This window comes from Mus caroli, unplaced genomic scaffold (assembly GCF_978045245.1).
Source record: "Mus caroli unplaced genomic scaffold, Mus_caroli_1 scaffold_16, whole genome shotgun sequence".
Classification (NCBI taxonomy): Eukaryota; Metazoa; Chordata; class Mammalia; order Rodentia; family Muridae; genus Mus; species Mus caroli.
In genome coordinates, this window is record NW_028227271.1 from 60055807 (window position 1) to 60070000 (window position 14194).

Below are 14194 nucleotides of genomic sequence, written 5' to 3' on the forward strand. Positions count from 1 at the left end.
GCCCAGAAGTCTGGAGCTCAGATCCACCTCCTGAGTCCCGGGGTCAGAGCCCTCCCTGGAGGCTGACTCTCCTCTGGCAGGGAAGGTGGATGAAGGCCCAGAGGGACCCTGTTCAAGAAGCTCTGTTGCTTCTGCTGCCCACGTGCTCTCCTGTGTAGCCTGGTCTCAGTGATCCCAAGATCCTTGGTGTGCTAGGGCCTACCAAGTTGGCTGGCACTGACCTGAAGGAATCCCAGCATCTAGTAGGGCGGGGCTCCTTTGTCCCTGTTCCTGCTGGCACAAGACCCTCCGGAGTTCTTTGGAACAGATGTTGGGTTCCACTCACCAGTGATCTCAAGATCCTGGGTGTGCTAGGGCGCCTGTGGCTTGGGGAGTTCTCTGGGGACCTTGGGACCCTCTCCTGAGTTCACGTGGAAGATCTACTATTATGTTTTAACATCCGAGCATTCAGTTCCCTTTTTTGAAAGTTTTTAACTATTCAATTTAATACATGGAGTGTTACTTTCAGCTCTTTACTTTTTTAATTACTGTATTTATCTCTCCCTTTTGTTTACTTTGAAAGTTTGTTTTTTTCTCTGCCTTCAGAGGTAGCTTAGACAACTAATTTTTAAAATAATTATCTTAATAATGTTTCCCTTTTTTGTTTGCATGTGCACACACACACACATGCACACACTCACACATGTATACACATTAGGTGGCTGTCTCTAATACTATTTCTTAAACAGTAGTATTTCAGTTTCAGCTTAGGAATTGTGCAGTGTATGCACTCCTTTCTCTGTATTATTGGCATGTATTTATTCCAGTCTGCTATACATCATTATTTTTTTTTTTTTTTGCCTTTCTGTTTGAAGAAGAGCAAAATGAGAAAACAGGTCCTTTCACACACGTGCATATTCCCAGTTCCCTCTGGTTTACATTTATCTTGAGTTAGCAGTTAATTTCATCTTTTCCCTCCTTGAAGAATTTCCCAGAGTGTCTCCTACTGTAGTGTAGGTATGCTGGTGATTATTTCTCCCAGCTATTTTTAGTAAAAGTGTTTTTGTTGTTTTCCCTCTTTCAGTTGGTCAGGAGTATAATTCAGTGTTAGCAGTTTTGGTTTCTGTTTCTGAAACACTGTATTATTTGACCTGCATAGCTTGTATGAGACGTCAGTTATTTGTATCCTATGTCAGGCATGCAAAATATTTTTTCCTGACTGCTTCTAGTATTTTCTCTTTACTACTATTTTTTAGCAATCTCATTACTGTGACTTGCTATACTCTGTTTTTTTTTTTTAAACATACACCAATCTCTAATGTTCTGTAGTGTTCAGTTTATACCTGCATTGGTTAATTACCTAGTTAACTATCTCATGGTTTTTTTGTTTTTGTTTTTTTTTTTTTTTTTCTATTCATACTTTGTATATTTAGGTTCTTTTTTTCTGTCTTTCATATCACATCTTCAACTTCTTTTTCATCTTTGGATATATATAATATATTTATAACAGCTAAGAGCCTGTTGCTGGCTAGCTGACCAGTTCGTTGGATTTAGTGTCTTGGAATAGGACTCTAGTCCAGACTGGACACAGTCTATGTACCCTAGGCTGGCTTTGAAGTCATGATGGTCCGTCTGCCTCAAACATTTAAGTTCTGGGTTCACAGGCTTGAAGCAGTATGTCCAACTGTTGTAATGTCCTTTCTGACTAAATCTGTCATTTTGAAAATATTTTTAAGGATGAATAAATTATTGTATTTTGTTTGAAACTTTTTTTTTTTTTGGCTTAAGAATCCAAATCCAGATAAGGAAAAGCCTCCATGTAATGCTCAAGAATTAGAAGAATGTGATATTTTCTTTGAAGAGAGCTCCAGTTTATGCAGATTTGATGGCAATACATTAAAAACAACTCATGTGGTAAGTTCTTGATAATAGCATTTCTAAACTGTTGTGGATAATAAGAAATTTGGCAGATGGAAATTGAATGAAATACATGTTTTGCAAAAATAATTTGATTAAAAGTTACTGAGTATAGTAAATCTTATCACTCCATGAAGTAGCCTCATTTCCATATTAAAGGCATAATTGTTTGAGTTCTGTTTTATATTGACATATTTCAGGCTTTTTCCTCTGCCTACCTTTTGTATACAGTTGTGAACCTATTATATATAGTAACTTCCTTTATACCTGACACTGAGCATTAAGAAATAAGAATTGTCTCTTGTTATTAATAACTTTAAAAATGATGTGTGTGTGTGTATACACTTGTGTATGTGTGTATGTATGAGTGCCCACATGTGTGCATGAATGTTCAGATGGGGCCAGTAGAGGGGATCAGGTCCCTGAAAGTAGAAAATATGACATTTGCAGGATACCTAGTTGGTTATATGGTACTGAAATCCAAACTCTGGTCATCGTGATTGTACGGCAAGGGCTTCTAAATACTGAGCCATTCTTCTAGTGCCCTTAACCAAACTACTGTTCGTTATGCTACTGTTTTGTAACATCTTTGTTACATGAAGCCTTTTTATATTCAGAAATCCTTAATGAAGAATTACAAAGTCCAATTAGTCACAGACTAGGGCTCTTGAAGCTGGCTTCTGCTATACAGTCTGAGCGATGCTGTCTGTCCTTGCCTGCCTCATTGTGCCTCACCTGCACCTTCTGGTCGGGACCAGGCATCCAGTTCTTATAAACTGCAGCTTGTCAGCTGCTTCAAATGAAGGACAGTCCATGGAAAAATAGCATTTAGTGATTGTGGCTCAAATGACATAACCGTGGTTGTCATTTATTCATCCCATCCAGACCTTTCTTTTTAATATATTGGAGAAAGTTTTTGTGAACAGTCCCTTTGATGCTTACAGAATCTGTAGAAAAAGTCTCTCTTTTACATGTGATATTTCTTGATTATTCTGGCTTGAAGTTGATCATATTAACTAACTTAGTAAAATTATCTAGTTTCTTTTTTTTTTTTTAATCTTGCCAATTTTGTTCATGTTCCTTCTCTTTTTTTTTTTTGTATTTAAGTTGTATTTTTAATCTTAGGAGAAGATTAGAAAACTGACTTTTTTTTTTTAAATTCTTGTAGTTATTGAGTGCTCACTCTATATTCTTCTGACTCCCAGGTCCTTGTGCTGTCCATTGAGAGAATTCATACAAGACACAGAATACAGTGTAGGTGATAGGAAATGCACTGCAGAGGAGAGCAGTGTTTTCAAGGCAAAGAGTAGCTGGTAGTTTATTCTCCTTTACTTTAGAACAGCCAAGTATAAAACATTTTGACAATGAATTCATTTTGTGCCATTCATTCAGTATATTTTTATATTTCTGTTGGAATAGTTTGATGAAATTCGATGACAGTTATGATTTATATCACTAAACATCAAATGTGATCAGTTTTGAAACTGGAAAAACTGCTGTCTTTTCCTTTATATTTCTAAGTAGAAATTATCATCTTAGTGATTTGTATAAATTTTTAAATGTTTATTTCTATCATTCCATTTTATATCACTTAGATAACTATATCATCCTAGCTGACAGTAATGGAAAAAATCAATTATATAAGTAATTTAATAAATGAGTGCTCAAGCAAAATGAAAGAGTATTTTATAAAACTTCCATTTTCAGTTTAAGATGTAAAAGCATGAACAAATTACTATCTAACCTAACTCACAGAAGTCATAGAATGTGGATTGCCATATCTGATGTAGCAGCATATAGGAAAACTAGGGTACTTGCCCCATAGTTACTATAAAGTGGGTTATTGAAGAGAATAGTGTTTGGCAATGAGGAATACAAGTCTGGAAACACATCTGTATTTAAATTATAGCCACTATTTATTACCTCCTTAATTTCTATATCTCTGCTCCTTAAATTTGAATTTCTTCATTTATGAAGTGGATAGTAGTTTTTTAATTCTTAGATAATGAAGATCAAATAAAGTAGGGAATAGAGATCTTCTGAGTATTTTATAGATTTCATCTGTGTACCAAGTGTGAATTGAAAATCCAAGTTTTGATCTGGTTTCCCAATGAAGACTTTGTTCTTGAATAGATAAATAAAATCCTTTTCTCAGTAGTAGTTTTCCATTTAATTGGCTAGTAACAGTAATTGAGGATTCTTGGAATTTCTTCATTCTGACACAAAAGTCTTCAGAAGTCTAATTACTGGGTGTTCCTAAGAAGACTATTAGCTGACTACTTCACATTTTCTTGAAAATATATTACTCTAATTATAGTCTTCATTGGTACTTCAGCATTAAATACAACTTATCTATAGTGAATGTGAAAATACAGATAATGTATTTTTTATCTTATTGGACAAAAGATTTATTTAATTTAGGCAATAAAATACATCTTTGGTACTAACAAGGAATGAGTTTCTATGAAAGAAGTTGTCTAGATTAATTTTTCATATTTAATACAAAGCCTATATTTAAAGCCCTGTCAGTAATCTTACTCAAATCTCTTCTTATTCGCCCAATGATGTATATTGAACATCCTGAAGAAAGTAACTTTCTATCGATCCTTGCATAGCAACAATATGAGCATCAGTTACCATACTGTCTATTTCTATAGAAGCCCATAGAGGCATTTGAGGTAATTGGCATTTATTGCCTCTACAATAGGCTGCCTCAGCCTACTCTTCAAATCCTTTCTTCTCGTTGCAGTTGGTTCGCTGTTTTTATTGTTCTGATAATAAACTATTGATTGTTGCCTCTTGCTGACAATTTATCTGCCCACTGCTGTCATCTTTTTTTTTTTTTTTTTTTGTTATACTCCCAGTTTACTTTTGTCTACAGTTAAAAAGTTCGTGAGATTTTATTTAGAACCAGGATATAGAGTTTTCTTTTGAAAACTGATTTATGCTTCCTGTTCCTGACTAATGATAAAGAAACATCTGGGCATTGAAACCAGAGCTTTTTACACAAATGCTGTATCAGTAAATTATACTCAATAGCCCTTGTAATAATGTTTGGGACTCTGGAACCCTTTAAACATTTTGTTCTTGTTTTTCTTGGACAATTGTTCATGGTAAATAATGATTAACATCTATCTTCTGTGTTTTGCCTTCTTTAACTTGATGGCTTTATCCTTAAAAGTAACATATCCCCCCCACCCCCACCCCATGATGGCTATTTCAGTCTCTTCAGGATCTTACAAAAGTAAAAATTATGTTTTTTAGTTACCCCACTTCATTTCATTCACTTATCAGGGTAGTTATTTTACTCAGCTTAATTTGTTAGACACGTAATCTTTGCTGTCAATTTTGAATTGATTGAAAGGCATGTAGATGAGTTGAGTGCATTTCAAGAGTTACTATGTGTAGGCTTTTCCAGCGGGGAGTGGCTAAGGTGGGAAGGCATGCCTTGAATGTGAAAGGTGCCATCCGATAGGCTAATGTCCCAGATTGTATGAAGATAGCAAAAGAGAAAACCAGTTGGCCCAGGAATATTCCTCACTCCAGACCCTGCCCCCTACCACAACCATGATATAAGCTAAGCTACTCTGTTCTAGTTCCCCCACTGTGGTGACTGAAATTAGGGAGCCAAAGTCTTCCTCTTGTAAAGTGTTTATGCCAGGCATTTTCTTTTTTTTTTTGGTTTTTCGAGACAGGGTTTCTCTGTGTAGTCGTGGCTGTCCTGGAACTCACTCTGTAAACCAGGCTGGCCTCGAACTCAGAAATCCGCCTGCCTCTGCCTCCCGAGTGCTGGGATTAAAGGCGTGCGCCACCACGCCTGGCTACCAGGCATTTTCTTACAGCAGCAACTAGACACAAATAGTAAAAATATTTCATTGTCAAGAAACAAGGAATTTTCAGAAATAATTTAATCTAACTGTTGTTATGACAAAAATATAGTAGAAAAGATTATGCTACACATTACAGATAAAAACTGCAAAAGAATAAAATTAATTAAAAAACAGACAGCAACACAAAGAGTCTCACTGTATACACAGTGTATCAACAGAACAACCAAATGAGTAACCTTGGGGTTGGTATTTAAAATTACAGTCTGTCATGGTTTGTATATTCTTGGACCAGGGAGTGACACCATTTGGAGGTGTGGCCTTTTTAGAATAGGTGTGACCTGGGTGGAATAGGTGTGTCACTGTGGGTGTGGGCATAAGATCCTCACCCTGGTTGTCTGGAAGTCAATCTTCCACTAGCAGCTTCTGGATGAAGGTATAGAACTCTCAGCTCCCCCTGCTCCATGCCTGCCTGGATGCTGCCCTGCTCCCACCTTGATGATAATGGACTGAACCTCTGAACCTATAAGCCAGCCCCAATTAAATGTTTTTTTTATAAGACTTGCCTTGGTCATGGTGTCTGTTCACAGTAGTAAAACCCTAAGACATCATCACTAAAACTATCTCTTCAATCATAGGTGCTCTTCGAAACACTCTGTCTGGCAGAAGGGAGTGTTTAGGGTTTCCTGTTTGTTTTTCTAGAACATATGCAAAGGCTATATACATATAACTAAGTAGAGTCTGAAAAGAACCATGGAACACTTCAGGATAGAATATATTCAAGACCAAACAAAAACAAGCCTGTGAGAATAGATAGTAGTCGTAGAGGAATTTCATATGGAGTATATGTGGGGCAATGGGCTATGCGCAGACAGCCTGGTCTCCAGTTGAGTTGAGGTCTTGAACCCCGGTGGTACCTGATGGGTGGTAATTTCCACCTACGTGGGACAGTAGGCGTTTGACCAGGTCTCCTGTACCCCTGGCTCCCGTCGAAGTTACCGTCCCCACAGCCCCCACAGGAGAAACATGTGGCTTTCAGTTACATAGACAATGTCCCAAGCTTCTGTCCTTCTGGCTAGATTCCTCCCCAGTTACCTAGCAACAACAAGATAACAAACCCACTATAAGAAGGGCTGTTTGGCCCCTCCTCGATCTCTAAGCTCTCTCTTATTCTCTAAGCTTTTACCTCTCTCTCTAAGCCTTCACCTTTCTTGCTCTCTAATTCTCTTTCTCTCTTTCCCTTCCCCCTTCTCTCCTTTTGGCCATGGCCAGTCTCTCCTCTTCTCTTCTCTTCTTCTCTTCTCTTCTCTTCTCTTCTCTTCTCTTCTCTTCTCTTCTCTTCTCTTCTCTTCTCTTCTCTCTTCTCTCTTTCCCCCTGCCTTTCTACAATAAAACTCTAAAACCATAGACTGCCTCTGTTCATCAAGGCCCGGACTAAGGACTCTCGCCTGCATGGGAACCACCCAGTGCCCTCTCTCCCTCTGCCTTCTCCCCTTATCTCAGGGGCCAAGTGTCGCCCTGGAGCCCCTATTCTGTTTTCAGCTCCTCTGCCATATCCAGCGTGGGATGCCAGAGACTGAGAACCAGGTACCAGGGGCTGCCCCTTGTCCACCCCTCCGCCATGTGGGGTCAATGGCTTTACACAGCCAGATGCCCACCTGAGGCCATGTGGAAAGCGTCTGGCACAGAAACTCTGACCAGTTGCGGGCTCTCTCCTACTCCCCTCTTCCTACTCCTCTCTTCCCACACACCCACGGCCCTACAAATATAGATGACACTCAGCACAGGTAGGGATAAGCCTTCAGAAAGAGAAATTTACATCATCACATGTTACATTACTTAAGCTTCCATATGAAGAAAAAAACAAACTATAGTCAAAGCAGAAAGTAAATGATAGAGATGATTTTCTTCATTAGTTAAGCCATGGGATGTTTGTTTTAATACTGAAAGTACAGAGAAAACGGATGAGATGGAACCGGGTTGCTGGAGGTCAGCCCTCTAAAGAGCTTTGTGTAGGTGTATTAGAAAGGAGTATATGGACATTGCCCTTATATGGACATTGAAAGCCAGGGTGATGTGGGTAGCAGAATGTGGGGATCAGAACAGACAGTACAGAAACCTGTGACCCTGGAACCCTCCAGTTGCTAAATCTTTCATGTAAAATCTTTTAGTTTTTCTAACTGTAAAATGGACTGTAGTAAATCTCATCTAAGTATAGAGCCTTGGTGAAATAGTTTTAAAACAAACACTCATTAAACACATAGGATATAGATACAAAAGGCAAACTTGTACTAACATGGTGACTATCTTGGGTTACTGTTACTGTGAAAACATGATCTGAATTAATGGGGGAAAAAAATCATTCCGTGTCACCGAGTGTTAGAAGTCCTAAAATGTGTTGTGAGATCTGGCTTGCTTTGTGGAGTTCTTGGGGAGAATTCCTCCCATGCCTTTCTCATTCCTAAAGGATGCTTACATTGGCTCTCAGTCCCATCCTGTAGCCATATGAGCAGCAGTGTTGTATCCCGTAGTCACCCTCCTTTTCCTTGCTTCTATTCTTCTATTGTCCTTTATGTTGTGACCTTCTTCCTCCCTCTTACAAGGAAACTTAAGAATACATTGGGTTAACTCAGATAAGCCAGGTTAATCATGCCATTTGAAAATCCCAAATATACCTTTTTATTATCTAAAGAAATGTTCAGAAGTTCCAGAGACCTACAGTGTGGGTGTTCTGGGTGACAGCATTTGGTGGTAGTCTGTGCACCCAGCAATCTAATCTAGTCCAATATTTTATTGGAAATAATAGACATGAAATAAAGAAGTTTTAGAGTTGTGCATTGCCTAGGATCGTGAGAATAAATATTCCAGGAACAGGTGATGATTGGTCTGTCTTGGGGAATAAGCAGAGTGTGGAAGAGGGCAGGAGTCAGTAAGGCAGAGTGTGGAGCTTCCGGCTTGTGGTCAGTAGCATGGTGATAGACTGTGTAGCACACATATGGATCAGTAAGTGGCAGAAGAGAAAGCCTGTAATCAGAACCGGGGCTAATGCTGAGAGACCTCCACCCACACACTCTGATCTGCATGGCTGAGCTCTCTCTTAGTTAAGCCTTCAGCTGATGGTTTATGCTGACTTGTTCCTTTCTCACTGCTGTCCCTTCATGCATAGGAGGCTAATGGATAAGTAAGCTACAACATTTGCAATGTTAATTCTCACTTCACTCGTGAAAGTAGAATGGGCACATTTTATGAAAATCCGCTTGCAGTCCGCCTGTGCCTTACTTTAGTTGGGTTTGTCCTTCTGGGAAAGCCCTCGGAAACCCAAAGGAAAACAGCAGCAATGAGCAAGAACTGAAGCAGGGCTGGATCCACCGAGGCTTTCTTAACAGGCCCATTCGCTACTTGGAAAGTAAGTCTTACTTGGCCACTGACAGGCCAGAGCAAGGGAAAAAAAGAAATGAACAGAGGTGAGAACATGTCAGCCCATCCTTGCTGCGGGGAGTGTGCTCTGGGCCTAAAAGCCCTGCTTCCCTGTGTTATTCTCCTGAGGTGGGAAACTTTGCCATTGGAGTCTGAGAGCCCAGGTTGCCTTGGAGAACCAGTAAATCCTCACATGACAGCCTTTTAGGACTTTCCTTACAGAGTACAAGTCTCAGCTTCTCAGCCAAGATTTTGTTCTCTTTTGTCCTGTGAAATTTATAGAATCAAGCCAGCATTTATCACACTGGGCCCCCCAAAACTAACTCTAAACCTAGCACCTACATTTGATGTTATTTCTGTTGGAATTGAAAGCTCTAATAATCAGATGGCTGATGAGGAATATGACTGAAACCTATGTCTACTAATGCAGCTTCCCTGTAAGTAGGATCCAACTATGAGTCTCAGATGGTGACTTTTGTAGTGAAATGAGTTCCTCAAGCGTCAGTATTGCCATAACAACTGCTAACAATATTGTTGATATTAATACTATAATTCAGGAGCACAGTGCAGTAATTGGTAAGTAGATCTGAGATTTTATCCAATATTGTGGGTTTTCCTTATAGGCTAGAACCAATTACTAAAACTCTCGAGGCTGTACTTTCAGCTATTCCATGAAGATAACAGCTCACCATGAGCTGTGGAGATTAGTACTTAATACATGCCTGATATATAGAATATGCCCATAAGCTGTAGTAGCTGTTACTTATTCTTGGTAATATTTACAAGTTAACATTATTAAGTTTAATGTTTGTATTCTTTGATCTAAAACTATTCTTTTGGTACTTTCACGTCATATGTTAAACTAACTACTAACCTTGAGGTGTAGATGGCATATTGGTTAAGAACAGAGATTTCATTGTCTGTGACTTAAAACCACCCTCACTTTGGACAAGCTAAGTCCTAGTGCACCTTTGCTTTCCTTTAAAATGAATGTAAACAGAAACACATCCCTTTCAGGAGTGCTATGAAGAGCCAACCCAGTTAAGTCCTAAAAGTGTAGAGCAAGCACGACGTGGTGTCTGGTACATGTGTGAAATTCTAGGCTGAGACAGGAGAATTGCCAAGTACACGGCTGGCTGAACTGCATGCTAGGAAGAATGGAAGGAAGAAAAGTTAGTTTAAAATAATTGGCGATGATGTGGTATGTTAGGTTTTTTTTCATTTATTATTAACTTTTTGACTAAATTTACTTTATTACTTTAGGTGAATCTTGGCAGCAACCAGTACCTGTTCTCAGTCATTGTGGATCCTAAAGAAATGCCGTGCTTCTGTCTACGCCATGATGTCGATGCTCTCCTCTGGCAACCACATTGCAGCAAGCAGGACGACATGTGGGAGCACATTGCCACCTTCAATGCCCTAGGTAGAGAGCATTCACTACAGTAGCATTTCCAGTCTGCCCAAGTAGTCATCATCTTAAAACTGTGCTTCTTAATTGGAGCCCTCCATTGACTACATTACGTTGATCGCTACATGGATTGGTTCTTGCTGTGGTTTGGTCTTCTGTGTCCTGTTAAACTGACTAGAAAGATGAACATGTTCTTCCAGTTGCACAGAAGATAACACAGGATGGACATGGAAATGACAATATAGCCATTGGAATATTTCTTTTCTTTTCTCTCTCTCTCTTTTTTTTTTTTTTTTTTTTTTTTTTGGTTTTTTGAGACAGGGTTTCTCTGTATAGCCCTGGCTGTTCTGGAACTTACTCTGTAGACCACGATGGACTTGAACTCAGAAATCTGCTTGCCTCTGCCTCCCGAGTATTGGGATTAAAGGTGTGCACCACCACGCCCGGCTTGGAATATTTCTAATCAGTTGTTTCTTTTAAGTCATTATTAGTGGGAGCTTTAACTTTGCTGTACTCACAACTTGTATGTAAGTCTCTTCAGAAACTCATGCAGTTGCTGTACAGTAATGCCCACCCCCCTTTTTTTTTGGAAGACATAGGTCATTGAACTTAAGTGTCAACGAAGCCAAGCCTGGTGGTGCACACCTGCATTCCCACCACCCGAGTGATGAGGCAGGATGCACAGACACGTCTGAGGCTAGCCAGAGTTAATGTAGCAAGAGTCTGACTCAAAGTCCAAGCCACAGAGTAAACAAGAGGCCATGATAATGAAACAGTCATGAAAAGGTCAAGCACAAATTGAATTTATTTGCTAAAGAGGAAAATACTTATTTTGAAACTACCCCTTGAAAAAATTTTAAAGTATATAGCTATAGACTATGCCATCATTGATTTTATGTAATATTGTGTAGGAGTTGTACTAGGTGAATTAGCTACAGTTATTGCTTTATTTAAAGCTTTTTTTAAACTCGCAGCAAAATGTAGAATTGTGGGTTTTAAAGGCTGTGTGTGTACAACTCTAATTGATGAGGAAATTTGTCACTTAGCGCTTATAGCTAAATGGCCTCACTCATGCTCTTAAGTGGATTTCTATAAAATGAAATAGTAAGAGGTTTGATAGATTAATTAACCACACAATTTCTGTCCTCTAGTGTAATTGCTGTTTTGTAATTATCTTCTTTCCTTAAGGAAGAGGAAAGTTCTTCCAGGTTGCGTTTAGATGCTAAGAGTCTTCAATTCCATGTCAACATGGTCTTGGAAATGAACTGCCACGCTTCATCCTAACTTAAATCAATTTTATATTAGCTAGTACTTGAGTTACATACATTATTGTTGGAGTTTCTTGTACAGTTAATGTTCATCTACTCAAATAGATCCCTATATCTTCACCTAATATTTTACAAGCAGTGTTGACCTGCTTGTGCCTCATAACTTTGCTCACTTTAGAGTATATATAAACATATATGCAAAATATATAAATATTCATGTATGCATTTAAATCTAGCTTGCATGAGAAAAATGATTTTTTTGTCTTCTTCCTTATTCTTTCACTCTCTACGATGTCATCTATCTTTTAATCACCTTTTTGTATCTCTCTGTACTTACACATATGTGTATGTCTGTGGGTGTGTGTGGGGTGTGTGTGTGTTAATATGTAGAGTCTGTATGTGAATGAAAACATGAAGTATTTGTCTGAGTCTGGCTGATAACATTTAACATGGTAATGTCCATTCCCATCTATTTCCTTGTGGTGTATAATTTTGTTCTTTCCATGTGAATATGTGAGTGTGTGTCACATTTCCTCTATGTATTCATCTGTTAGTGGGCATCTAAGCTAATTCTATGTCTTTACTTCTGTAAATAGTGTTATGCTGGGTGCAGGCATCTTTGTTTCCTTCCATTGTATGACCAGGTAAAACTGGATCAGATGGTGGTTGTACTTTTCCAGTTGTTCTAATTTCCTTCTTGTCTGTACCAGTACACACTCCCATCAGTACTGAGTGAGTGCTCTTCTTTCCCCACATTATTCTCAACATTCTTTGTCCTTTGTTTCCTCAGTAACAGCCATCCTGAGTAACTCAGGCAGAATCTCATTATAGATCTAATTTGAATTTTCACATTAAACATGCTGAACATTTTTTCTATATGTATGAGATATTTGTGCTTCATCTTGATAGCTACCTGTTCATGTCATCATCCATTTATACACTGGATTGTTTGGTTTGGTGTAATTCAGTGAGTTCTTTATTCTGGATACAATGATTTCTAAGAAACAGATAGCAAAGATAGTCTCGAATTCCGTAGGCTGTGTCTTCTCAGCATTCCTTGCTTTCTTGCTGCACATTACCTTTTATTTCTGCACAATCCAGTATGTGAGTTTGGTTTACTCCTTGAACTGCTGTAGTCTTCCCCACAAAGTCCTTCTTTTGCTTGTCAATTGTTACCACTTGTTTTCTCTACTGGTTTCAGAATTTCAGGTCTTAAAAGTTTTTGATTCTTCTCCATGTGGATATCCTGTTTCCCAGTAGGACTCCTTACAAAGGCTGTAGAATTTCTAATGTTTGTTAGTGGCAGTGTTTCTGTTTGCTCATGCTCTTAGCTGACCCCTGTGAAACGGTCACTCCGCTCCCAAAAGTGTCTGACCCACACCACACGTGGAGAAATTCCACTTCACACCATTCCATTTGTCTGTATGTCTGTTTCTGTGCCTGTACTAAGCTGCCTTCGTTCTTGTGGCTCTGTAGTATGGCTTGAGATCAATCACTACTATAATAACCTCCACCCATTACTTTCTGCTTAGGATTTCCTTGGCTGTTTAGGGTCTTTTGTGTTTCCATATGAATTTCAGGATTGTATTATCCATTTCTCCAAAGAATATCATTAGAATTTATATGAGGATTTTTTTTTTTAAACTGTAAACTACTTTCACTCATATAGCTTATTTTCACAATAAATTCATGGGCATGGGAGAAAAGCCTTTGTATAATCTAGTGCCTTCTTTATTTGTTTTTGTTTTGTTGTTTGTCTTTTTTTAATTCTTTTAAGTTGTCATTGTATTCCTAGGGTTATTTTTTTTTTAAACTAGGCATTAAAGCTCTTATGTATTTGGTATTTAAGACTTTAGATTGTTACTATTTTATTTTGTAGAGATTAAACAGAAGTCTACTGTGCTTTTGTTGAAGAGCAAGAGGCTTGCTTGTGCCTTAGGAATTAAAATTCTGTTTTTATACCTCTTAGAAGAAATTGTGACTCACTGTTAAAGGTGCTGAATTCAACCATTGTTGACTGTATATGTATATGTATTACATAAGTATATGTATTACATAAGTATTTAAATGTGTGATAGATACCATGGGATACTAAATGTTAAATCTTGATTTTTCTCACTTCAGTTTGACAGTTTTGTTTTTTTGTTTTTTCTCTTGTATTTTGGCAGGTTACGTCCAAGCCTCGAAGAGAGACAAGAAATTTTTTGCATGTTCTCCAAACTACTCATACGCAGCCCTTTGTGAGTGCCTTCGCCGAGTATTCATCTACCGGCAGCCCACCCCCATGTCCACTGTGCTGTACAACAGGAAGGAAGGCAGGCATGTGGGGCAAGTTGCTAAGCAGCAGGTAGCAAGCCTAGAAACCAATGATCCTATTT

At 38.5% G+C, this 14194-nt stretch overlaps 1 protein-coding gene across 2 annotated transcripts in view; it reads left to right on the forward strand.

Moving 5' to 3' along the window:
- The window catches only part of Nudcd1 (NudC domain containing 1), a 52868-nt gene that overhangs the window by 37424 nt on the left and 1250 nt on the right, over window positions 1–14194 (forward strand). For both annotated transcript variants that reach the window (XM_021182895.3, XM_021182896.3), the window contains exons 8-10: window positions 1768–1893; window positions 10404–10563; window positions 13985–14194. The exon at window positions 13985–14194 is cut by the window's right edge and continues 1250 nt beyond it. In XM_021182895.3, coding sequence (XP_021038554.1) covers window positions 1768–1893; window positions 10404–10563; window positions 13985–14194 — 496 coding nt within the window. The remainder of the gene's footprint in view (window positions 1–1767; window positions 1894–10403; window positions 10564–13984) is intronic.